Source organism: Natrix helvetica (genome assembly GCF_964273705.1).
Source record: "Natrix helvetica genome assembly, chromosome: 2".
Taxonomy (NCBI): domain Eukaryota; kingdom Metazoa; phylum Chordata; class Lepidosauria; order Squamata; family Natricidae; genus Natrix; species Natrix helvetica.
In genome coordinates this window covers 81,533,078-81,560,228 of record NC_138552.1, presented here as the reverse complement: position 1 = coordinate 81,560,228, position 27,151 = coordinate 81,533,078, and the positions used below count along the sequence as shown (strand labels likewise).

Here is a 27,151-nt window from a genome sequence, read left to right as displayed (position 1 = left end):
TTTTAATATACATTTAGTATATGGTACATTAAAAACAAAACATTGAAATGAAGTTTCAATCACACCGTTATGGTCCCCATCTTGACTCCACCCCCGCATACTGTAAGGCTTTTCTCATTTAATGGGTCAACATTGGCTAGTCTGAGGAAGTGCTCACTGCAATTCATTCATTCATTCATTCATTCATTCATTCATTCATTCATTCATTCATTCATTCATTCATTCATTCTATAGAGCTAGCAGAACATGAGGTACATGAGATACAAAAGTTGGCATAACTTTTGTATCTCATGTACCTCATGTAAGTAGGACACAGGCATTTTCTATAGAGCTAGAGGTCAGCCATGGCACTCTCAGCGGCTTGGGGCTGCCATTCCGCTGGTGGGGAGATTTGTGCCTGAAGCGTTTCATGACTTGGATCGCTGCTGTGCCGCATTTGTTTCCCTGCCGTGCCAAGAGCTTAAAAGACCTTCGGATCCTGCAGTGACTTTCATACGGAACGGCACCAGCGCAGGCGTGGCAATGTAAATCAACATGGTCTGTCATGTCATTGGACTATATTGGGTGTATTGCGCATGCTTAGGAGGGGGCGGGCCATAGGAGGGCAGGGCACAGGAGGGAAGTACAGAATTACAAGCTTGACTTTAATTCACTCATGTTTTGCACGGTGTGTTTTTGGAAGTACCGGAACAGGCTTATAGAGAATGACCTTACATTTGAAATAATACAGTACATGGAATCTATTCTCATTCTCTAATCGTAGGTATGCCTTCAGTGTAGATCTGCCATCAAAAAGCAATAAAAAAGCAATAAAAAATCAGCTGAATCCTGGTAAAACCAAGTGGCTTTGGGCATCTACAGCCTCAGGATCCTGGAGATTAATACCTTTAGTGTTTTGCTGGGATTGCACTTTCCCAGACAGAATCTGTGTGAAGCCTGGCCATCCTCCTGAACTCACAACTCCTGTTTAAAGAGCAAGTGGCGGTCATGGCTAGGACAGCCTTTGCACAAGGCACAACTTCATATTGTGCAACAGTTGTGCCCTTTCCTAGTTTGTGAGGCCATGCATTTAGTCACTCATGCCCTGGTCATCTTGCGCTTGGACTGCTGCAATGCACTCTACATGAGACTACCCTTGAACAGCACTTGGAAGGTACAACTGGTACAAAATGCAGCAGCATAAGCAGTCTTAGGGGATCTGAGGTGACTCATGTTAAACCACTGTTGTGCAAACTGCACTGTTTGCGGCTTTACTTCCAGGTGCAACTCCAGGTGTTGGTTATTAATTTTAAAGCCCTAGATGCAATAGGTCCAAGTTATCTGAGGAAATGTCTCAACCCAATGGGATTGGCCCACCCCACTTGCTCTGGCAGAAGGGGCATTCTCTAGATCTCATCGGCCCAAGAATTGCAGCTGGCAGAGTCCAGGAGAAGGTTCTTTTCTTCTGCCCTTTGAAATATGTCCTCCAAGTTGACATCTGCCTCCAACTTGATGACCTTCTGAAAGAGTCTGAAAACCTGCTTTTGCCAACTGGCATGGGGCCCCAATTACCACGTTACCACAAACTACCTGCTTAGTCATCTTGTTTGTTTTCTTTGCCTGAATGGAACCTGACACTAGGCTTCTATGTTTGGTGACAAATTTTAAATTCATTAAATTTGGCAACGTGAAGATGTATGGACTTCAACTCCCAGAATTCTCCAACCAACCTTGCTGGGAGTTAAAATCCACACATCTTCAGGTTGCCAAGGTTGAGAAACACTAATCTAGATATAAAAGAAGTAGAGATACAGTATGCTAGAACTATTTGCTGTGCTCCTTTAAAATTCTACTGTAAACTCTCTCCTCATTCTACTAGAAATGGTTGTTTCTTAAAATGGTATGAAATGAAAAGCAGGGGTCAGATAGCTTTCATGTTTTTATTTGTTTATTTAACAAATGACATTTTATTAAATGTATATGCTGCCCATCTCACTAGGGTGATTCTGGGTTGCTTACAAATGATAAAAAAGATAAATATAGAAACAGTTATAAAAAGTTATATAAAAGCCAAGATAAGGAAATGGATTGCATGATGGTGATATGTTGTTCTTATCGCATCAACCATCTCCAGCAACGAGCATGCCATCAGACTCCCAAGTCACCTGGCAAAACCCAAACTCCTCTGGAAGGCCAGGAGGATGGGATCAGATGTCATGGCAGATGAGGCTCTTCTCCTTGACTCTGCCAGTCAGAATTCCTTAGCAAATGGGTCTTGAAGTAAGCCCCCTCCAATGGAGGTGGTAGAGCAGGTAGTCCCATTGGGGCGATACAGCTCTTCAGGTATCCTGGACCCATGCCATAAAGAGCTTTAAATATTATTATATTCAGTGACGTGCGGTGAGGTTTATGACTGGTGAGGCTGGTGACGTCATCAAACCGCGTGGTTGCTCCGATCGCATGGGCGCAGCCCAAACGGAGAAGTTTCTCTTCTCAGAAATGTCAGAAAGGGACAGGCAGGCTGCCGCAGCTCCACTGACAAGACATTTCTGAGAAGAGAAACTTTTCCTTTCTCCTCCCCCCCCCCCTTTTAGCACTGATGATGTTACCTAGGCATTTTTTGCATCGGGCGAGCCCGGGATCCTTGCAAGGGGAATGGGACCATGTGTGCAGGCGGCTCCTCAGCAGCGCAGAGCCTCAGATTAGCACAGCCGCGATCCCCTTCCCCTGCACACGTGGTCCCATTCCCCTCCTTCCTGAGCCAACATGAAGGGGACTGCGGCTGCGCTGATTGAGGCTGGAGCTGAGGAGCCTCCTGCACACATGGTCCCATTCCCCTTGCAAGGATCCCGGGCTCGCCCGATGCAAAAAATGGCGAGATCGGCACACTTGGGGCTGCTGCTGAGATGTCCAGGGAGGCTAAACCAAGCCGCGCGCCACTCCCAGCCACTTTCACGGCTTCCCAGAGTATTTTTATTTTATTTTCATGATGAGAGCGGTGAGGCTCCACCTCCCCTGACTGCACGTCACTGATTATATTCTATATCATATCATAAGTACTTTCCAGGTACTGTACGTCCTTGCATAATTTTTATTTGTATGTTGATTTGTATATGAGTTATTTCTATACTGATTGTGAAAGCTTTCCAAAGCTTTCTGAGGATATGTGATTTCACAGACATGACCAAATTTAATCAGCGTTCAATGATGAAAAGTTCTACTGATCATCATACTACTCTTTAAACATATTGAAGTATTCCTGGAGTTTATCATCTGCCTGTCCTTCCGCCCGTCCACCCATCCATCCCAAGATTTAATAAATAATGGTGGCTCAGTGGCTAAGACAGTCAGCTTATCGATCAGAAAGGTCGGCAGTTCAGCGGTTCGAATCCCTAGCACTGAATAACAGAGTGAGCTCCCATTGTCCCAGCTTCTGCCAACCTAGCAGTTTGAAAGCATGTAAAAATGCAAGTAGAAAAATAGGGACCACCTTTGGTTGGAAGCTAACAGTGTTCTGTGTGCCTTCGGTGTTTAGTCATGCCGGTCACATGACCACAGAGACGTCTTCGGACAGTGCTGGCTCTTTGAAATGGAGATGAGCACCGCCCCCTAGAATCAGGAACGATCAGCACATATGTGCAAGGGGAACCTTTACCTTATAACATTAAGATAATCTTGGCATTACATTGGAAAGTAGATTCAAAAGATTAAATGGGAAAGGTACAATATGTTCACTACATTAAATTATAAAAATAATAAAGGTCCTATATAAATGAAGGAATATTTAACACTTTCAAAAAATACTCATTCCATTGTGTGTGAATTTTTCTCTCTCTCCATCTAGATTTTGGAAAAATATGTTCACCATTCTGACGGTGGGAATTGATCCATATATTTATTAACCTGAGGATACTTTCAAAGATCTCCTGGTTTCGTTATGCAGGACAGACCCTTAATAAAAACATACCAGACGTTGTAACCTGGAACTGTTCACTGAAAGTTTTTGTGTTGTTTAGTTTTTGGAAAGGATTAAGAAAACACCTCATTGCACAAGGTGCTTTTTCTTTGGAAACACTATGGAAAACATTTGGATTCTGTTGCTCTTTGCACTGAATTTGAAAACCACCTGCTCCACCTTTGTCAGTATCAACCAGGGACTAAAAGTGATGAGAGGTCAATCTATCTTCCTGTCACAAAATGAGTTGCAGTTTTCCATCCCCAGAGAGAAGGATACATGTAAAATCGAAGTGGTGATGAATGAACCAATCTCCCAAAGAGTTGGGAAGCTGACTCCACAGGTACGTGGATTTCAACTGTAATTGTGTCGTGATAATTTGATGAGATAAGGACTTTTTAAAGCTGCTGTTATTTGACAAGGTGGAGTGCTGAGCTCTATCTTAGTTTCTGTCTGGGAATGATATTTTATGGCTAATGAAAAGTGCATAAAAACTTGAGAATGGTAGCCATCCAGTAAAACAACTATTAATCTAAAAAGACATTCTACTTACATAATGGAATATACGGATGATCTTGGGGAACAAGAAGAAGAGATGTTGTCTAGGAAATGATGAGATACGTTTCAAGCTCTTGAGATGTCCAATATGATCTTTGAGCATTCCAAATATAACACCATCCTACTTCATGTATGGATCCAACATGAGATTGGGAAAAAGCAGAAATTCCTTCTCTAACCTAACATGGGAAAAATACAAACTTTTCATGTTACGTTTATCCCTATATAAGTATGAGAGGACATTTTCAGGAATGGGAGAATATTATGAAGAGCTGTTGCCATTTCAATAAAAAAACAGTGGGGGGTTATGGGGGAGACAGTCTGATGGGGTGAATCAGACTGTCAGGGGTGAAATTCAGCAGGTTCAGGAGAACCGGTAGCGGAAATATTGAGTAGTTCAGAGAACTGGCAAATACCACCTCTGGCTGACCCCAGAGTGGGGTGGGAATGGAGATTTTGCAGTATCCTTCCCCTGCAGTGGGGTGGGAATGGAGATTTTGCAGTATCCTTCCTGTGCACGCCCACCAAGCCATGCCCACAGAAACAGTAGTAAAAATTTTTGAATTTCACTACTGGGGCAGATGTATTGATCATTGAATCAAATTCTCATTCTCTCTTTCTCTGTCACTCCCTCCCTCCCTCTCCCCCCCCCCCACCAGCACTTTATAGTGAAAGAAGATTGGGATTTTGGGCGAAAGGTTCTGGAGATCACAACACTTCCTCAATTACATACAAAAGCTCCATGGAATTCAGAACTGAGACTAAATTCAGAGCTATCTATTCTGCTCTAATTACCGTAACTGAACATCACTTCCAAATTAAACGGTTTTGCAAACTTTAGAAAGAGTCCCACGTTTATTCAAATGCTCTTCTCACAACTCTAATGGAGGGAAGGAAAAGGATTTCCAAAGGACCACGTGCTGTTAAAACAAACAAATTGTGCAAGAGATCAGTGACATGCGGTGAGGTTTATGGCTGGTGAGGCTGGTGACGTCATCAGGAAGGCGGGGAATGGGACCACGTGTGCTGGAGGCTGAGGCTGCCTCAGCTTCCAGCACACGTGATCCCATTCCCCACCTTCCTGAGCGTGCTCCGCCGGCTCGCGCTCCGCAGTCACCAACAGCAGCTGCTTTTCAGTGCTTTTCTGAGCGTCTGGCGTTTAGGACATCCAGCTATCTACCTAAACGCCAGACGCACAGACGCACACACCAAGCCACTTCGTCTTGATGATGTCACCGCAGCTGCTGGGCGCAGCCGGACGGTTGTAGCCAGAGCGATGCCGAGGCAGTCGGGGCGGACGAAAGAGTGAGCGAGCGAGCGATGGAGGATCAGGCAGCCTGATCCTCGGTTGCTTGCTCGCCAGACTGCCTCGGCGCCACTCTGGCTACCTCCGTCCGTCCGCGCCCGGGAGCTGCGGAGGCAGAAATGTTGTCGGCACTCCCGGATGACGAAGCCACGAAAGCGACTGGGGAATGACGAGAACCTTCCTGCCTCTGTTGGACTTCGCGCGCTCCTCGCGACTGCAATATACGTCCAGAAGCGGCTTTTGTGGCTAATGGGGTTTGGGCTTCCAGCCCAAAAGCCCCTGCCACTTCTGGACGTCTATTGCAGTCGCGAGGAACGCGCAAAGTACAGCAGAGGCAGGAAGGTTATTGGCGCTTCCGAGAACCCTCCTGCCTCTTCCGGTTGCCCAGCTGGCACCGCCCCACGCGCGCACCTCCTCCTCCTCCCTCCTCCTCTTCCTCTTCACTCCCCAAAGGCTCTTCTCCTTACCGGAGCTTAGCGGGAGCCGTGTAAAAGGGATGGGAGGAAATATATATTATTATTATATATTATTATTTCATGATGAGAAGTGAGGCTCTGCCTCCCCTGCCTCCCCTGACCGTACGTCCCTCCAAGAGATATACCCAAAAGCAAACACACTGAGCCACAGTGCTATAAATTTAAATCACGTGTGGCCTTTTGTGACCTTTCAGCATTTATTTCTTCTGTGCTTACCACGCGCACACACACTGCTACATGCTGAAGATGCAAGCATAATAAGCAAGGGTGGGCTGCTGCTGGCGTTACTGCCAGTTTACAACCCATGTGCAATGTGCACGTGCAATGCACTGTTCAGTGTAAATTGTTCTGTGCGCATGCGCAGAACAATTTACAGTGAACTGCACATGCGCAGTCACAAAAATCCAAAATGACAGAGGCCAAGCGGCAGCGACGGAACCGGTTCGGGGGCGTGGCAGGCCTGGGTCGCTGCCGGTTCTGCAACCCAGGCCTGAATTGCACTACCAGTTCAGCCGAACTGGCAGCAACCCACCTCTGTTATTTAGTATCGTGTTGCGTTCATTGTAATGTGACCCCTGAGCAACAATTCAAAAACTCTAGCATAGATTCAATGCGCTTTGTTAACAACTTACAATGAATTGCTTTGAGGAATTTAATTTAATTTAAACCAGAACTATATCCTTTGTTCACAAACTTCATGTTTAATAAATAATGGGACCTAGCAGGATGACTTCCATTCACTTGCTCCCATGTCCAATCCTGTCCATACAATCCTGTTATGCTGTGAGTGGATTTATCTGCATATATGCATTAGTATATGTTTTTATAGCTGTTTGTTCATTATTGCGCCTTGCTTATTTGTCTGTTGGACAAATAAGATGTTGTGTGTGTGTATCAAACTTCTTAATTGCCCATCTACCTCATAAAGTTGCTCCACCTATATAGTATAAAGAGGCATTATTGTAGTTCTCAATGAGTCATCCAGATTATTATTTGTTGCATCTTTGACATGGTTTAAAAAATACATGGACCATGTGCTGAATTGAAAAGGAAAGATACATATTTGGGGAATCATCATATGCTTATATTTACATTTGCCTACCTATTGCCATTGTTAAGGCTACACTTTCCTTCCCAGAAAGTCTGTGTTTGAATATAGGTACTCCTAGATTTACAACCAGCGGTGGGTTGCTACCGGTTCAGACCAGTTCGGCCAAACCATAGTGGTATGGCTACCTGGGTTGCTGGAACCAGCAGCGCCCTAGGCCTGCCATGCCCCTGAACTGGTTCCCCATTCTCTCCTGCCGTCCCGTTGCCAGCATGTTTCTGTGCATGCACAAACAGTTTTCAGTCAACTGCGCATGTGCAGCAATGTGTGGTGGGGTGGGCGTGAGTGAAGCGAGCAATGCGCGTGCAAAACACCCTCTCAGAGAACCAGTAGTAAATCAGTTAGGAACCCGCCACTGCTTACAACCATGTGTTTAGTGACTCTTTGAAGTTACAACGGCATTGAAAAAAACACACAGCCGTTGCAGCATCCCCATGGTCACATGATCAAAAATCAGATGTTTGGCAAGTGGCTCATATTTATGATGGTTGCAATGTCCCAGGGTCATGTCATGGCCTTTTGTGACCTTCTGACAAGCTAAGTCAATGGGGCAGCCAGAGTCATTTAACAACTGTGTTATTAACAACAGCAGTGATTCACTTAACAACTGTGGCAAGAAAAGTCATAAAATGGGGCAAATCTCACAACTATTTTACTTAGCAACCCAAACTTTGGGCCCAATTGTGGTTGTAAGTCAAGGACTGCCTGTATGTATGTTTCAGTTATTTATATTTTGATTTTGAGATTTTAAATTTTCCCAAGGCAACTCAAAAACATAACACAATGACAACATTTGAATATATTTGAATATCAAATTTGAATATTAAAATCAAGCAATATGATATAATTACATTTATTTATATGAGAAAAAAATCTTACCCTAAAACCGATTAATTTAAAAAGAAGCCCTCTGACATAACATAATTTGAAAAAGAAAGGCCCCACTGGATCTTTGCGGGTATAACATTTTATAGCTGTCTTTCATGCTGTAATGCAAATAAATGTTATATTAAATATGTCCAGGATAAGACAGACCCCCCCCCTCTTTGTGTGTGTGTGTGTGTGTGTGTAAGCAGACTTAGATATTAATGCCTTTCCCACTAAGTTTTTGGAAGCAGATTTCAAACATCATGTCACATAGGATTGCATGAAAAGCATGATTTATACAGGGATGGACTTCAAAACTTTTAGCAAGGGGTTCTCTGCCTGGTTGCTGGGTGGATGGATGGCCATGGTGGGCATGGCCTAGTCAGCATCCTGCACCACGACGGTGGTGTGTGTGTGTCATTTTTGCCCTCCCCAGACTCCGGAGGCTTTCCTTGAGTCTCCAGGAGGGAGAAAATGGCCTCCCCAGCCTGGGGAGGCCCTTTTTCCAAACTTCCGGTAGGCCCTGCACTTACCTGCATCTAAAATGGGCCCAGTGGGGACTCCTGGGAAGGGAGGGGGTGGGCAGGGCCAGCCAGGAGTGGGATTTGGGGATCCTCCAAACTACACAGAATTCTACCTAGATGTATTCCTGAACCCCTAAGAACCCCCAGCAGCCCACCCCTGGATATATTTGACAGACAAATCTGTTTTAAATAGAAAATCCTATGGGATTTCTTGTTTTAGAAAGAAGCTCTTAAAGATAGTATACTTGAAGCAAGGCTAGCACTACAGTTTAATGGATGTCGACAGACCAGCCAGAGGTGGTATTTATTGGTTCTCTGAACTACTCAATTTCCGCTACCGGTTCTCCAGAACCTGTCAGAACTTGTTGAATTTCACCCCTGGTTTTGACTGTACTAAACACTGACTATTTTGGATGACCTCAAAATAATTTTGAATGAATGTGATTCAACAAGAATTGAAACTGAACACACCTGGTGGGCATCAGGCCGATGAAGGCCAAATTGTTATTTTAACCAGCAAAAGCTGCATAGTAGAAGAGCCTTTCCTATGATCTCACTTCTGTCATTAAAGTGAGTAATGTACCAGGGATGTGTGACAATTTAATTACATATTGTAATTGAAAAGTAGTTGAAGTGGAAATAAAAGCACAGGCAGACATTAATTAAGAAAAGATTTAGCTCTCCTTTGTTTTATTTGTTAAATATATAGACAATTATGGATGCCTGTTTGTCTGAAAGGAAAACATATTAGGTAGCATAAAACAGATGTTTCTTTTTAACAAAGCAGATTGCGTCTATTTTATAATTGCTGTCTGTTTTTGGTAACAGTCCTGTTGAGAAGAAAGCTTTCATTATCTATCTCCCTTGTTATCAATTAAGAGGAAGAAGCAATGATATCTTATGGAAAAAAAGTATAATTTATGAATATCATGACTATTATTCTCTGATGGATAAGCAAAAGCTGTACAGATGTATCTTTTTGCATTAGAAGAGGCTGTGTTCTCAAAACTAGGAGTAGTTTGAAACAGGAGGCTTTAATTGCCTTTAATCTTTTCCCATCTATCTAAAGTCATTTTCACACACCAGCTTCTAATATGCTTTAAAAAAATAAACCTAAAACTATGCATGCTTATACTGAGTGAGGTGCGCATCTGGTTTCTTTCAATCATTTTCTGCATTAGCTTGAGGACACAAACTTACATGCGTAGGCAAAAAGGCATTGCTAATGGCTGGTTCCACCATTGAGCAGGATAAAGTTTGTTGTCTTGGAGGAGAAATTTTGGAGGACCTTTAATTGGTAGTAAAGAAGAGTTCAGTTTATGTATGTATGTATGTATGTATGTATGTATGTATGTATGTATGTATGTGTATGTGTATGTGTATATGTATGTATGTGTACATATACATATACATATGAATGAAATTTCGAGTAGTTCAGAGAACGTAAATACCACCTCTGACTGGCTGCGCCCCCATCTATTCTCTGCCTCCCGGGTCCCAGCTGATTGGGAGGAAATGGGGATTTTGCAGTATCCTTCCCCTGGAGTGGGGTGGGAATGGAGATTTTACAGTATCCTTCCCCTGCCATGTCCACCAAGCCATGCTCACCAAACCACACCACGTCCACCAAGCCACGCCCACAGAGCCGATAGTAAAAAAATTTGAATCCCACCATTGATATATATACTACTATATATATTGTTGCTAAGCAAAACATTTGTTAAGTGCACTTTACCCTATTTTATGCTTTTTGTGCCACAGTTGTTAAATGAATCACTGCAGTTATTAAATATCGTTAAGTGAGTATGCCTTCTGCATCGACTTCGCTTGTAAGAAGGTCACAAAAGGTACCATTGTAACTTTGAACTGTCACTAAATGAACTGTTGTAAATCGAGGACTATTTGTAGTTTGTAAAAGGTTAGAGAAAAGATTTTGGGGACTCAAAGGCTTACTCTAGATTTTCTCAACCTTCATTTTAATATGAATCTTGTTTTTTCTCCGTCACCATTGTCAAGATGACTACTTTTGCTTTTTCTAATGTAAGAGAGGAATTCGTTTCTCAATCTTCAGTTGTTTTGTGACTTTGTTGGCATTTGGAAATTTAAATGAGTGAGATTCTTTTTCTCCACCATCCACATAATTGGCAGAGACTTTCAGAACATTTTTGATACGTAAGTCTTGCTAGATATGATAACATAAAAAGCAAGTCACCTAAAATCTTTGTAATGAATCAAAATAAATTAAACTTTAAAATAAAAACATGGAGGTGGCGGAAAATCTGTTACTACTATAATACCCCATAAGCAAAAGGAAAAATGTTCAACAAATAAAAAATATATTTAGCATATGTATGTATAAGTACTACCATGCAGCAGTAAGTGAATTTTATGTGTAAAGTGTCGGCTTCAGTAATTATATTATTTCTCGAGTATCCATATATTTGGATGACTCAAAGTTCATCCCTTTAAGATTACTCTTTGGGGGTGGAGGTGCCTTCAAGTCAGTGTTGACTCCTGTTGATACAGTAGTCTTGGTAAGATTTTAGAAGTGGTTTGCCATTTACCTGCTTCCTAAAGCAGAGGGAGTAAGAAATGCATTGGCTGAGTGGCTAAGATGCTGAGCTTGGTGATTGAAAGGTTGGCCGTTTCGAATCCCTGGTGAGCTCCTGTTACTTGTCCCAGCTTCTGCCAAACTAGCAGTTCAAAAGCATGTAAAAAATGGCAAATAGAAAAATAGGAACCACCTTTGGTGGAAAGGTAACAGCGTTACGTGCGCCTTTGGCGTTTAGTCATGCTGGCCACATGACCACGCAGACGTCTTTGGACAGCACTGGCTCTTCGGCTCTGAAACGTAGATGAGCACTTCCCCCTAGAATCGGCAACGACCAGGACATATGTGCGAGAGGAACCTCTACCTTTAACTAAGGCTGAGAGAAAGTGACTGACAAATGTCGGCACACTGGCTCTGTAGATGATAGAACTAAAGCTCACTGAGGTTCTAGGCTTGTGCCTTAACTACTACACCAAAATGGCTCTCTACTGTGACATAAGGAATGATAACTTATCCTCCAAGGTGTTTATAAATTATAAAGGGGACAAACAGTTACTTCAGAAATGTTCACAGATTCAGTGGGGAGCCACTCTCCCTTTTCTTCCTCACAGTTTAAAACATGTCTCTTTCTCCTCTAACATGGAATTTACTAGAGGATTGATGGATTTTCCTAAAACATGAATAAGTGATTTTTAAAATACCTGATTTCAAATTAGATTGGGATAATCTGACCATGAAGGAGAAATAACTCAATTCAGGAGAAAATTTATTCTGTGACAAAACAAAAACAGTAATCTACAGAGTCATTCCACAATTATCAGTTATTGAAGTTTCAATTTTGAAACTTTCTAAATAATACAATGAAATATTCATTTTTGTAGCTCAATTACATTGTTAGGGTCCTATCTTTATCATGCATGATTTAATTGTGAAAATCTCATCTGCGTTGCAATACATCCTTCTCAAGTTATGAATGCATAATGATAAAAGAGAAATGTCTATAATGCTATGTTCCCTCTCTAAATATATTCTTTCTATAACAGGTGTTTGACTGCCATTTTCTTCCCAACGAAGTCAAGTACACTCACAACGGATGCCCAATTCTTGATGAAGACTTTGTCATACTAAGGCTTTATAGGTACGCAACACCTGAGTAGCATATGAGTCAAGGGTATATGAAATATATCTCCATCCTTCTGTAGAATTAATAAGAAAAATTAATATTATTTAATAAGAAATCTAGTTTTTTCTCCTATGTTCTAGGTTTTTCACTTAATTTATTTTCATGATTTGATCAACATTTTAGTTGGCTGTTGTTACTATTGATCAATCATTAGCTGTGGTACATTTTACCTTTCGTACAGGTATTTCACTATTGCTTCCTGAATTCTGATTGCATGTTTTCCTCACCTTTTGCAGATTTACAGAAACTGAAACTTTCACAGAAACAGTCACTCTTCTTGTCAAGATACTTGAACCGGATTGTAATATTATCAAGATGAGTTCCAGTGCTTTGGAGGTCCCTGAATTTCATGGCCTGTCTAACATAATTAATAAGAACATAATCACTTTGGACTACAACAGGAAGATAAACTTGGAATGTACTATAAGCTCGAACTCTTTAGAAACATTTCTGCCAGCCCACGGGCAACTTGTTATTGGAGAAAACAAAGAAGAAGTTCCTAGAGGAGATCAGCCACAGAGTTCCTTCCATACAACCAGTATGTCCTGCTTTAAAAATATATTGATTATCTCAATACTATCTGCATAGTATTGAGACCAATTTGGTATTACATCTCTGGTTAATGCTTCCCTAGAAGCCACATTAAGTGCCAGATTGAGTCTTTTGAGTCTGCAGCATGCAAATGGCTACATATCAGGGGTGAAATCCCCTTACCTTTGCTAATGGTTCACTTGCTTCACTCACTCGGGCCACCTCTGGGCATGTGCAGGAACTCTCACGCATGCGCAGAGCGTTAAAAAGGTAAAGTAAGCGAAAAGCGAGGGGGAGGGAATCCACTATGCCATGCGATTTAGATTAGCTAGAAAGCAGGAAATACCGGTTCGGATGAACCAGTAGCATTTTTACTGCCGGTTCGGGCGAACCGGTCCAAACCGGTAGCATTTCACTCCTGCTACATATGTTTACATACACATGCATATACTTAGATACATACATATCTCTCATGCATACACATGTACACTTTATCCACCCAGCCATCCAGTCAAACTACGTTTGTCTTTCAAACCCAGAGCTCTTCACACATACACACCTACCAACAGTTTCTTTTCTTTTAGAAGTGAGAAAGCCTTTTTTCCCCTCTTCATCCAGCATTTCAGCACTTAATGAAGTGTGGAACCATCATAGGCCCTGAAATGTGTTCACACAACTGGATTTTTAGGGCTGTATGTGAGCTGGGGATATCCACTTTTGCTATAGCTGTCCAAGGATAATCCTTTAATCAAAGCAGTTCTCCATTAAAAAGGTTATTCAGTTTAAGTCCGCTCAGAGTGAAAGAACTGTAAGAGGAAAAAGTAGTTTACTCATTGATAACATTTATTTTGATAATAGATTGAGAAGGTACAAAAGAGTTGTTTTTTGTTTTAATTAAAACATCAAATGCCAGATAATTTAAAAATGCCCTGTTGCCTAAAAGTTAATGCTGTGAGTTCTGGGCTATCTTTTTTTGGGTGGGTGGGTGGGAGAGGTCTGTAATTAAAGCTCTTACAAGTGAGCATGCTATTCTAATATTATTTCTTTAATCAACCATTATATTAATTAGATAGCATGCAGTTTATTCTCTTTGAATAAGAATTTGAAACACAAAGTGTTTAAGAAATAATAAGACTACATTTCAATTTCAATTTCAATTTTATTTGATTTCTAGACCACCCCTTCTCCCCGAAGGGACTCGGGGCGGTGTACAGGTACCACATTAAAAAACCATATACATAATAAATACTCTTAAAATCAAATTAAACCTTAAACCCTGTACAAATTGATAAAAATTAAAACTCGGCCTAAAACCAACCCATAGAATTTAAAAATGCAGACTTGAGGTGGGTAAACTGGGATTAGGCCAGGCCGGCTAAATTGAACAGGTGAGTTTTAAGCTTCTTACAGAAGGAGCGGAGGTCTGTAGTTGTTCTGATATCAGGGGGAAGGTCATTCCAGAGGGTCGGGCCCATCACAGAGAAGGCCCTTCCCCTGGGCGTCGCCCGCTGGCACAGCCTAGTGGACGGCACCCGGAGAAGTCCCTCTCTGTGTGAGCGGATCGGCCGAAGGGATGTATGGGGCAGGATACATAACCTCTCAATCTGTGTACTACCCACATCAGGACTTTACTCGTTTACTTCAAAGTCAATATAAAGGGAGAGTTTATCTGTATATCACATAACATATGGTTTGAGTATGGTATGGTTCTTTGATAATTATGGTACCTACAAATGCTCAAAGACCATGAAACGCGAATAGAAAATGGCTGTTTTTACCTTGTGACCAGCTTTGTTTTGCCAAAGTTTGTAGACATTGGAAAGGTTCTGTGAAAATTGCCCTGGAAGTGTGTCTGATAACAGTTGAGAGATATATCCCATGGATAAATGAGAAAGGCTGGTGTTGTGGTTTAGACTTGTATCCCTGAGCTCATAATGTAGTAATCCTGGATTCTGTTCCTCAGATCTATTTACACTGATTTCAAACCATAGGAGAGGTGAAATTGTCTGATGACGATTTGTGTTTCAGACCTGAAGACTGTTCAGAATATCAGAGTGAGCTGTGATGAGTTTCTTTTGATGGGACTTAGATACCAACATTTGGACCCTCCTTCACCTAATATTGATTACATTCCCATCAGGTTGGATCTCACTGATACCAGAAGCAAGATTTTGTATAAGGTAAATGTCTTAGATGAAAGGCCAAAATCGGTTCTGGTTTATCTGACTCTTAACATCAAATCCGAATACAAAGGACTCTTTATTGGTTCCGACTGTCACATAATAAAACAGTCTCAGATGTCCTTCCACAAATGGCCTGGATTTTGGCTACTTTAAAAAAAAACATAAGTGATGATCATAGGATGTGTTACGATCTTAGCGGATATTATGAGTTAGATAACAGTAAGTGTTCTCCCATATCAGAACCCAGCCCTACCTGGACTCTGCAGAAAATCCCATAAATCTCAAAGATCTTAAAGAACTTCCCGAAGACAGAAAAAAATATTACAAGTTTTATTAAGAAAAGGATATCTCTGTCCAGCCCAGAAGCCTCTCTGATTTCTCTTGAGCCTTGCTATACTCTCCAATTCTCTTTCCTTGTCATATAGTTCTGTAGAGCACAGGCAAGAGACCAGATGAGTGAACGTAAGATTATTCAGCACCAGAGGTGGTATTCAGATGGTTCTCTCTGGTTCGGGCGAACCGGTAGTGGTGGCTGCGGGAGATTCTGCCCACCTTCCCCGTCATAATGTGCGAGTACTGCACATGTGCAGATGAGTCACCTGTGAGTGAAGTGAGGGTGTGCGCATGTGTGCTTGCATTTATGAAAAGGTAAATGAAACCCACCTCTGTTCGGTACTATTATAAAGTTTTGTCACGAAACAACTAATTGGAATAATAAGCCTATTTGTGAAGAAAGAAAAAAAACTCAGTTTTAATTAGTGAAACAGCAGAAAGTCAGAGCGAAGATGATGAGTTAGTAGTTTAGATTTAAACCCTTTATACCAGTGGTTCTCAACCTGTGGCTTGGGACCCCTTTGGGGGTCGAACGACCCTTTCACGGGGGTCGCCTAAGACCATCAAAAACACATATTTTCAATAGTGTTAGGAACCGAGACACCAATTTTATGGTTGGAGGTCACCATAACATGAGGAACTGTAGTAAAGGGTCGTGGCATTGGGAAGGTTGAGAACCACTGCTGTATTCCTTTCTTGGCTCTGTGGACCCTTATGTAGCTTCTTCCCTTAATGTGAACCATCGAACCATTATCATTAGCCACTCACTTTTTAAATAGCAAAGTAAATATAAATATATGGCATCAATTAACTGGGTTTGTTGGGACACAGCTTCTCTCTATAACTGTCAATTTTCAGCAATGAAAACATGGAAACTTTTTTTGAAACCTCCTAGAGATCAGTGTGTGTTGTTTGTTTTTACTATTGTCAGTTTTTATTCTACAGATGGAAATAAACCAATTAGATAAGCTCATAAGAAATGCAAGAACTGCATATTAATAATATTTAAAGAAAAACAGTCATAACTAAAGAATAAGCCCTAAATATAGAAACAATGTTTAAATCCTCTTAAGGTTATTTTTAAGTAGGGGACTACTTGATCTTCTCTTTACAGTGGGCCTGTCTCCATCTGTCTCTTTGTTTCTGTAATGGTCAGATCTGTTTATCTTATTATTTTTCAATGACTGTGAGAATTAACTTTCATTGTTATATTACTGTGTTATACGCAATGCTGAAATTCATTGTTTTGCTTCAGTTTGACCTGCTATAAATGAACATTGTATTGGAGCATTGGATAAACAATGGACAGAACTGGAGATGGCTTGTATTATTTAATGTTAAAAGTGTTATAAATATGAGGATTTTCTCTCTCACAAAGGAGGAATCTAATTTGTTGCTTCTTTTTTTATTCCACAGTCGGAGTATGCTTGGATTCCTGTTCAGATTAAAAATGCAGTTTCTAACCAGCCCCCCCAACCTGCCTTCATGGCCATGCTCATCTTAGAAGCAGACCAATTCATCCTGAGTCCCCTATCCACAGCCATATTGGATGCTGAAGACAGTGAAACATCCAAATCTTTGCTAGTCTTTAATATCACCCAGCCACCCCAAGAAGGTTTCATTACACACCTGCAAGACCACACGAAATCTATCTCATCCTTCACCTGGACCAGCCTGGATAACATGCTGATTGCATATCAACCTCCAAACAGCAGCCATACCGAGAGAAGAAACTATGAGGTAATTGAAAGGAAGCCGATGCTTCAGTCTGGCATCTTCCTTTATAAATGAACTCTTCCCTGTTCCTGAGTAAATAGTGTATCATGTACAGTAAAAGGATTCTATGAGGATTAATACTGTTGTTCTGGGTAACTAGGAGGCAAAGAAAATATTTCATATTATCTTTTGCTCACAATGACTTTTAAGTTGACAAATGTTAAATGATCATATTATGAAAAATCAGATGAACATCATGTATGTCTTTTGCACTGACTCTGTCGGTGTAAGGTGTCTCCCCCCCCCCCCCCGACTTTAACCAATAAACTAGAAATACTATTTCCTTCAGCAGCGTCTGGGTCTGCAACAAAATCACTACTCCCTCTTGTGGAAGTTAAAATTAATAACTCACACACGAAATCTTAAATCTAGATCTCCAAACTTGGCAACTTTAAGACTTGTGAACTTCAAGTCTTAGAATTTCCCAGCCCAGTTGAATAACACAAAGTTGCCAAGTTTAGAGACCCCTGCCTTAAATCATTGTGCTAATTGAGTAGAAAGAAAATAAAGGTACAAGATTCTTTTCTTCCATTCAAAATGAGATGCTGAAAGCTGCTGTTCAAAAGAATTTAGTCCCAAATTATTGGTGTCATAAATATTATTGATTGTAAATTATCATGTCTCTTTAGAATATTATTTAGCGGTTGTTAGATCTGTTCTTATCTTGAAGTAGATTTATGTATACAGTCACTAACAGTTGACACCTAATCAACATTCAGATCTGCCCAGCAATAATGAGTCATGGCCAATTTTGGTAATCTTAAAAAATATTAGACAAATTCATAGAAGAAAATACTCTTAGTTGCTACTAAATATAATTGCTGTAGATTGCCTCCATTATCAAAATCATTTGACTCAGCTGTAATTTCTTCAGGAAGGTGAATGGGATGACATCATTTTGCTCTTCTCTTGACTACACAATTCCTGTACCATCCCATTAGCTGCTGTGGGGATAAAATTCTGAACTACCTATACCTTGCAGAGTGGGAAATAATGTTTAGTAAACCGTTTGTGTCTGTTTTATTTCATAGGTGGAATTTGAAGTTTATGATTTGTACTTTGAAAGAAGTGTGCCAATGACTCTTTATATCTCCGTGAGAACAGCAGACACAAATGCACCGAGGGTTTCGTGGAACATGGGTGAGATTTTTAAAAAAATGTTGTAATATCTTTGATTTAAAATGCAAAAGAACGCTTGCAAGATCAAATTAAATAAACCATGGAGACTTCTAGTAGATCTAATCTCTCTTGGCTTTGGGATAAATTAGTAAATTATGCAGAGGGAAAAAAATAGTTTTAAGCACAGAGTTAGCGCTGAATACAATGGAGTGAAAATATCTATGGATGAAAGTCTTATTGCTGCTTTATGTTAATATGTATTCCCAAGAAATCATACAGTCACCAAGTTGGAAAATTGTTTAAGGTAACGTCTTACTCAGCACAGGAAATCATCCATAATGGATGGATGCCTAAGGATTCATTTGCACATGGTATTTAATGTGGTACACATATGCTCCATTGACCCTTTGCTAAGGGCATGTCCTCACAATGGATCCTCCATCTTGGTAGGCAACTGCCACTGAAGTGAACTGAAGCTGGTCCAAGATTTTCTGGCCTGAAAATAGAGTTTTCCACACTAGCAGCATAAAACCTCCCATTGGGGCAATCCCAAAGGGGATTGAAAAGCAGCTCTTTCTGGCTAGAGGGACAGCAGGTTGAAGGGAAATAGTTATGAGGGATTGCAGCAAGAAGAAGGAAATAGTTATGAGAGAGAAACTTTCTATTTGCATTTAATGGAGCTGCGTCATATTGGCCTACTTCCTGTTATTGTCTGGTGTAGTGTTTGCCTGATCTATGTATATAAAAGTGGCTGTGTGTGTATGTTCCAGCATAACTCAAGCTCAATCCCTCCAAGACTGAGTGGCTGTGGTTTCCGTCATCCCGATTTGTGCATCTTGTTCCATCTTTGAGGATAGGGAGAGAAATTTTAGCCCCCTCAGAGAAGGCTCGCAATCTGGGAGTCCTCCTGGATACGTGGCTTAGTTTAGAAGAACATCTGACGGCCGTGACCAGGGGGGCCTTTTACCAGGTTCGCCTGGTACGTCAGTTGCGCCCCTTCCTGGATCGGGATGCTCTGTGCACAGTCACTCATGCCCTCGTCCTTTCTCGCCTGGACTACTGCAATGCTCTCTACATGGGACTGCCCTTGAAGAGCACCCGGAGGCTTCAGCTGGTTCAGAATGTGGCCGCGCGGGTTATCATGGGGGTACCTAGGTGCTCCCATGTTATACCCCTTTTAGGCGGCCTGCACTGGTTACCGGTTGTCTTCCGGGTGCTATTCAAGATACTAATTATGACTTTTAAAGAGCTCCATGGCTTAGGCCCAGGGTACCTGCGAGACCACCTACTGCCACCAATAGCCTCCCACCGTCCAGTACGATCCCACAGAGTTGGCCTCCTCAGGGTGCCGTCGGCCAGACAGTGTCGGCTGGTGACCCCCAGGGGGAGAGCCTTCTCTGTGGGAGCGCCTTCCCTCTGGAATGAGCTGCCCCCGGAGCTTCGCATAATCCCTGATCTCTGGTCCTTCCAACGCGCCCTAAAAAGTTGGCTTTTCCAGCAAGCCAGCCTGGCCTGTTAATTTTATTTAATTTTTAAAATGTGAGTGTTATATAAATTGGGTTTGTTTTTTGGACTGTTTCTAATTTCCTTTTAACTTTTGTACTATGTGTTTTTTAATGCTGTACGCCACCCTGAGTCCTTGTGAGAAGGGCGGCATATAAATCTAATAAATCCAAATCCAAATCCATAACTCAAGCAATTTCAACCAAATTTGGTCCACAGATGACTTACTCTCTGGAAACAAATACTGTGGGGGGGGGGGGTAAGACACCCCAAGACCCTTCGGGGTGTGTGTTCTGTTAAGATATAGCCTGTTGTGCCTTAAAAAGGCTTCTGCTGTACTGCCTTAAAATGACTCCTACTATACAGCACTGTGGGTTGCCATGGTAATGGCTTCACAGAAATCCACAAGGGGAAAATCCAACATTAGAAATTGCGGCAACATTCATGGAAGGAGGGTTGGGATAAATAAATACCCGTGCTGTGCCAGGTTATGAGCTAGTATCCAATAAAAGGGACCTAATAATCTCTCAGAGGAGTTCATTTATTATCAAGCTATTTGTTAATAGTTTTTTTCCTGATATGCCATTAGAATCCAAGATCCACTTTGGTGTAGTGGTTAAGGTTTCGGAATGGAGCAGCCCTGAGTTCTAATTTTTCTAATTCTGGGAGTTGAAGTCCACGAATCTTAGAGTTGCCAAGGTTGGATACCTCTGTTCTGCAATAAAGCAGAGTTAAATCAGGTGATGTGGAATGTAAAACAGAGAAATGTGTCTTTAAAGAGTAGTTTATAATTTTTTTAAAAGGTCCAATTAAAAAAAAATTGGATGCATAAAAATAAAACCTATATTTTTGTTATACACCTATACACATGTACCTATTATGTTCTCGTGTTAAATATTTATCACATTGAATGCATATTAGTGTAATAACTTTGGTTGTATCATTGTTTCTCTTGTCTTTTTAAGGTCTTGATCTCCTGGAAGGTCAGTCTCGCCCCATAACATGGGAGCAGCTTCAGATTGTAGACAACGATGATATCAGCGGAGTTCGCTTGGTCCCTGTGGATGGGTTACAACATGGGCAGCTTACTGTAAGAGGTACCATCTTCCTTCTAAAGTCTAACTGCAGTAATTGCAATTTGGTTCTCAGCATAGCCTCTGCAACATGAAAAATATATTTTTTCCCTTGGATCATCCTTCTTCACCCAAATGTTTCTTTCATGGTCTGGACCAGAGGAGGGATCACCTTGTGTCCTACTTTCCATTTCTGTTCTGTTGTCATTATGGACACAAGAGGGTTAAAGCTGGAATAACTAAAGGGCCGTTCCTGTGGAGCTGACCATGCTAATTATCTATAAGGCTGCTTCTAGCAATTCTGAAAGATTCTGCACTTTTTGATTGAAATAAGATGATCCCTACTAAACTCCCTGCTTTTTTTTTAATCTCTTGCCTATTGTTCATTTCTTTTCCTGCTTTTTGTCCTGTTTCCATACATACATCTATATATTCTGCTAACTGAACTGAGTGGTGTCTGTGCCCTCTGATCTGAATGTGCTGGGTGAAACAAAATTGGAAAAAGTGCACAAAAATGTGCAGCATTTAGTATAGCCTCCTAAATGTGAAGTTTTGAAAATAGACTTTCCTTCTTTCCCCTAATTTTGCATTGAACAGAAGAGAACAACACAGTTGGAAAGGACTTTGAAGGTCTTCTAGTCCAACCCAAGAAATTGTGATTAGATATATTGGATAAGGAGCAAAAATCAGAAAAGGCTTGCCTTATTTTTATTTGTTCCTTTCAGCACTTATATTTTTTTGTTTTCGTTGAACTTTTTTTCCTACTCCATAGTGTAAGATTTCAATTCAGTTCAGTTCTCTGCCTCAATTTCCTACTTCCTGTTGCACTTCTGCTATTGGGTGATAGTTAGAATGTCCACTGGGAATGAGCTGAAATGGAAAGTGTTACTCTTTGTATATTGGAGGAGGAGTAAATTTTGCCTAAAAGGCTAATGTGTTGGTGGGTATTGAGAGGGAAGAAGCAGAGTTCTCTGAATGTATGTGCGTGTGTGTGTGTGTGTGTGTGTGTGTAAAATATATATAATCAGTAGCTATCGCACCATCTTTATAAAACAGAGTGCATTTCCAAAAGCACATTATAATATGAATTGCTCACTTTCAATTGTCTAACAGGAGGGAAAGGATTCATGTTCAATGTCTTGGATCTTAAGACTGGAGTTGTTCGTTACCATCATGATGACAGCGATTCCACTAAAGACTCCATTGTCTTTAGGATCTTTGATGGCCACCACAGTAGCCGCCACAGGTTTCCAATCAATATTCTGCCCAAAGATGACAGCCCCCCTTTTCTCATTAGTAATGTTGAAATAGAGGTCCATGAAGGAGAAACGATCCTGATCCAAAGTTCAATGCTTCAAGCATCAGATATGGACTCTAGCGATGACTACATACTGTTCAATATCACCAGATCACCGCAAGCAGGAGAAATAATGAAAAAACCTAAAACAGATTTTATTGGTAATGTACTCAACATCTATGGTGGTCTTTATTCCTTTTTCTTTTTCTTTATACAATGTTTGAGTTCTGTTTTGATTTATGCCTGGAGATTATTTTCAGCTACACATTAGATTTCACGCTTGCCCACCTTATTGGCTTTGGTGCTTATGTTAGTTCCTTTTGCTAAGAACTGTACAAATGCACTCTGATTCACATCTATTATCAAAAATGCAAAGAGTAACTTCAAACTCTGGGACCACATGCTTCTAAAAGTCTGGGCTATGGGCCTAATTTGTCACAAAATTATAACTTTCACTGAGACAGGATGTGAATGACAATTTTTGAAAGACAAGAGATGCAATCTTATCAATTGTATCAGTTAATGTTTGATTTGGATTTATATTTAAATATACCCATGGTTATAAGTTCAATGAAATTTAATTTTCCTCTGATTCCATCTTTTTTTTGTCCTAATCCCATATGTTTTTTGACATACAGGTAATGTAGTCCTCAACTTATGACCACAATTGAGCCCAAAATTTCTGTTGCTAAATGAAGCACTTGTTAAGTGACTTTTGTCCCATTTTATGACATTTCTTGCTGCAATTGTTAAGTGAATCACGGCAGCTGTTAAAGTTAGAAGCACGGTTGTTAAGTGAATCTGGCTTCCCCATTGACTTTGCTTGTAAGAAGGGCGCAAAAGATGATCACATGACCCCAGGACACTACAACCATCATGAATATGAGTCAGTTGCCAAGTGTCTGAATTTTGATCACATCATCATGGGGATGCAACAATTGTAAAAGTGAAAAATAGTCACAAGTCCCTTTTTTTCAGTGACTGTTGTAACTTTGTTGTTGCAACTTTGAACGGTTATAAAATAAACTGTTGTATGTTTAGGACTACCTGTGTTGCCTTTGTATGTCATTCAAAATTAAAATGAATTCCTCAATAATAACGGAGGGATATAAAAAAACAAATAAATAAATTCTCCCTAGAAATTCTATACCCATATATCTGTAGAGAGAAATAAAAAAGTTAAGATAGCGGCTGTGACTGTGTGATCAAAGACCTACCCATTTTTATATGCACACAATTGAATCATCATCTTTATTGTTTTGACTCCCACCACTGTGAATGCCCCTGTTTGAGAAATAAAGCAATTGCTGTGTAAAGTTTGACACAAGAAATTTATCCTAGAATATGAGCATGGTGTTTCTTTACAATGAATATAGGTTATATCCTTCCTAAGTAAGTGGGAACAGTAGTAAAAGGATGGTTTAAAAGGCATATTAAAAGAAAACACCAAAGAAATGTAAAGTCTTGTGTGTGTGTGTGTGTGTGTGTGTGTGTGTGTGTGTATTCATAGATTTTCACAGGTGTAGGTATGCTGGTCTTGTTGTATTCGGGTCTTTTCCCGTATAAGATTGATACTGTCTTGGCAACGTTTCGGCGAGGTCTCACTCGCCATCTTCATTTTGTGTTGCAATGACCTGGGTGGTAGATGGGGTTCGTTTGTTGACTAGGGCTGGTTTTCATATGTCTAGTAGGCGGGAGGTATCATCACGTTTATTCATGTTGTGGGGGTGTTTCTCTATTTCGATGGCTTCCATAACTTCCTCCCTTTTCCAGCACCTTAAAGCAACAGGACATGAAATTGATTTTGAAGGAACCAAATTAATCTCAAAAACAGAACACTTCAACAAGAGAATAATTATGGAAGCCATTGAAATAGAAAAACACCCCCACAACATGAATAAATGTGACGATACCTCTCGCCTACCAGACATCTGGAAACCAGCCCTAGTCAACAAACAAACCCCACCAACCACCCAGTTCGTCAACAAAAGAAAACACCAGCCTGAAGATGGCGAGTGAGACCTCGCTGAAACGTTGCCAAGACAATATCAATCTTACACGGGAAAAGACCCAAATACAACAAGACTAGCATATATATATATATAATATTAATGACCTGCTAATCGAAGTTATGGATTTCTTTCTGTTACTGGTGTTTAACAGGTTATCCAGTTACCAAATTCCTTCAAAAAGACCTGTTTAATGGGATAATTTACTACCATCACTTAGGAGGAGAAATATTTGAAGATTCAGTTGAATTGATTCTGTGTGATAGTCATGATCCTCCCAATCTTTCAGAAATTCAGGTAAGATTTAGAAATCATTATCAGGATCGAGAGAGAATGCAGTAAAATTTCTGTATAACTAAATATATATAGTGTCAAATTCACTTACAATTAAGCATGTCCCATTTGTAGAATGCAAATATACCAAAGTGACTTTTTTCTTACCCAGATAGCTCAAATTCATGATTACATGTTAAGATTAATGTTGTTAAGTTCCTTCTTTAGCTATCTTGACAGCCAAATGTATCTAAATATGTGACGTTGCAAGGATAGCTGTATTGCATATTACAGTGAAATAATTTCTTCCTCCCAGCTATTGAATGTTTAATCCACAGTTTGCTTTGCATGTCTCACATTTTTTTACTAACGCCAGTTAATTGTTTACCTAATCAGAATTCCTATCTTGCAAAAAACTAGTTCCCAACATCCTTCCCACAACCATATTTATGATTGATAGAGGGGGATGATGGAGCTGTAACTCAGGTTTCAGGGTGGTATCAGGTTGGGAAAAACTCTGTTTTGTAGTAAGTAGATAAATGGTATTGCAAATCTATTGAAAATGCAGTGAACCTGATTTAAATTAGATGAAAATACTAATAGAATACATAGCTGCCCTTTAAGTTGCTTCTTCTAAAAGACACTAGAACAAAGATCTACAACATTTAAGAAAATGTCCAGGGACTTCTAAAGTATAACACAGATTAATTTAAACAAAATGTAAAGAAAAACATTTCACAAGATTGCCAGCTCTTGCAACCTGCTCATGTGATAATTTGTGAGAGCACATGTAAAAATGCTGAAATCTCATTACATTAAAAAAAAAATAGGGATAGTATCTAGGTAAATGCAGGATCTGAACATGCTTGCAAAATTTGACAAATCTTGTGCTTGAGGTATGTGGTCAAACAAGTTGCATAGATTCATTTTAAATGCCATGGTTATTTATTGTAGCATTTTGGATGGTCTCTAAAAAAAATCAGGGTACGATAATTGTTCTTATTATTGTTATCCTAGATAATAAGAGTACACATAATTCCTGTGAACGATCAGCTGCCAAAAGAATTTCCAGGAACAAACCGTCATCTGATTGTCAAGGAAACGGAGATTGCTTATTTAACAAAGACACACCTTCATTACATAGATACAGAAACCCAGGACAGTGAGCTGATATACATCATAACATCTCCCCCATTCTTCTCCTTTGCACATCAGTAAGTCCCAGGGATGTACATTTTGCTGAACAAAATACATTTAGCTGAAGAGAGGTTGTGAGTCCTCAACTTGCAACCATTCATTTAGTCACCATTTAAAGTTACAACAGCCCTGAAAAGTGACTTATGACCATTTTTTCACATTTATGTGTTATGAACTTAACAACTGCAGTGATTCACTTAAAAATGGTGGGACTAAAGATCATAAAATGGGGCGAAACTCACTTAACAAGTGTCTTGCTTAGCAACAAAAATGTTGAACTCGATTGTGGTTGTGAGTTGAGGACTACTCGCATTCAGGTTCGGCTATCTTTTGATGGTCAATTGGGAGTATTTTTAAGGAGAGATTAGAAGGACTCCTGCTTCTCTGTTTGTTTTATGTTATGTGTACCTTGACTGATGAGTTTTCCCATTTTTCTACATTTATTGCAATCGCTTATTCTACCTGCATGGATCAGTGGTGGGATTCAAATTTTTTTACTACTGGTTCTGTGGGCTGGGCTTGGCAGGGCCTGGTGGGCGTGGCAGGGGAAGGATACTGTAAAATCTCCATTCCCACCCCATTCCAGGGAAGGATACTGCAAAATCCCCATTCCCATCCCATTCCAGAGGAAGGATACTGCAAAATCCCCATTCCCACCCCATTCCAGGGGAAGGATTCTGCAAAATCCCCATTTCCTCCCGATCAGCTGGGACTCGGAAGACAGAGAATAGACTGGCGGGGCCAGTCAAAGGTGGTATTTACCAGTTCTCCAAATTACTCAAAATTTCTGCTACTGATTCTCCAGAATTGGTCAGAACCTGCTGAATACCACTCTGGCATGGATGTGTGGAGATAGGACTATATTATATGTGCAATACCAGAAGCAGCCCTCAATGTATATTTAAGTAGAAATCGAAGACATTTTGTATCTTAAGATCTTTGACATGTACATGTCAAAGCATCATAGACAAAAATATGAGAAGTTGATCAATGACAATGAATATGAATCCAACATGAATAAATAAGCAGACCTACAATGACCTCAGTAGGCTATTTGGAAACACAATTATGGTTATTTGAATTGGGAAGGAAGACTTTAAGAACTACTAAGTACATAGGTAGTTTGCCAGAATAACATCTCAGTATTATGGACATTATAATAGACAGTTGTGATTACATTACTTGACTTACACTGGTCACTTAGTGGACCTCTCCAAATGTACTTATGACTCAATTCTAGAGTTCCAATAGCTGCATTACATCACTGCAATTACATGACTGCATTTTGGATGCTTGGCAATCAATTTACCTTTTTGAGCAGTTGTTGCATTCCGTGGTGACATGACCATG

At 40.5% G+C, this 27,151-nt stretch overlaps 1 protein-coding gene across 5 annotated transcripts in view; it reads left to right on the top strand.

The window, feature by feature from the left end:
- Positions 1-27,151, top strand: part of FREM1 (FRAS1 related extracellular matrix 1) — a 95,753-nt gene that overhangs the window by 9,846 nt on the left and 58,756 nt on the right. For all 5 annotated transcript variants that reach the window (XR_014174803.1, XM_081945956.1, XM_081945958.1 and 2 more), the window contains exons 2-11: positions 3,824-4,277; positions 12,368-12,462; positions 12,744-13,045; positions 15,067-15,218; positions 16,971-17,294; positions 18,362-18,470; positions 20,918-21,049; positions 22,139-22,483; positions 24,486-24,628; positions 25,622-25,818. Coding sequence is in view for 4 of the 5 variants with exons in the window: in XM_081945956.1 (XP_081802082.1) it covers positions 4,056-4,277; positions 12,368-12,462; positions 12,744-13,045; positions 15,067-15,218; positions 16,971-17,294; positions 18,362-18,470; positions 20,918-21,049; positions 22,139-22,483; positions 24,486-24,628; positions 25,622-25,818 (2,021 nt within the window). In the remaining variant the exon portion in view is untranslated. The remainder of the gene's footprint in view (positions 1-3,823; positions 4,278-12,367; positions 12,463-12,743; positions 13,046-15,066; positions 15,219-16,970; positions 17,295-18,361; positions 18,471-20,917; positions 21,050-22,138; positions 22,484-24,485; positions 24,629-25,621; positions 25,819-27,151) is intronic.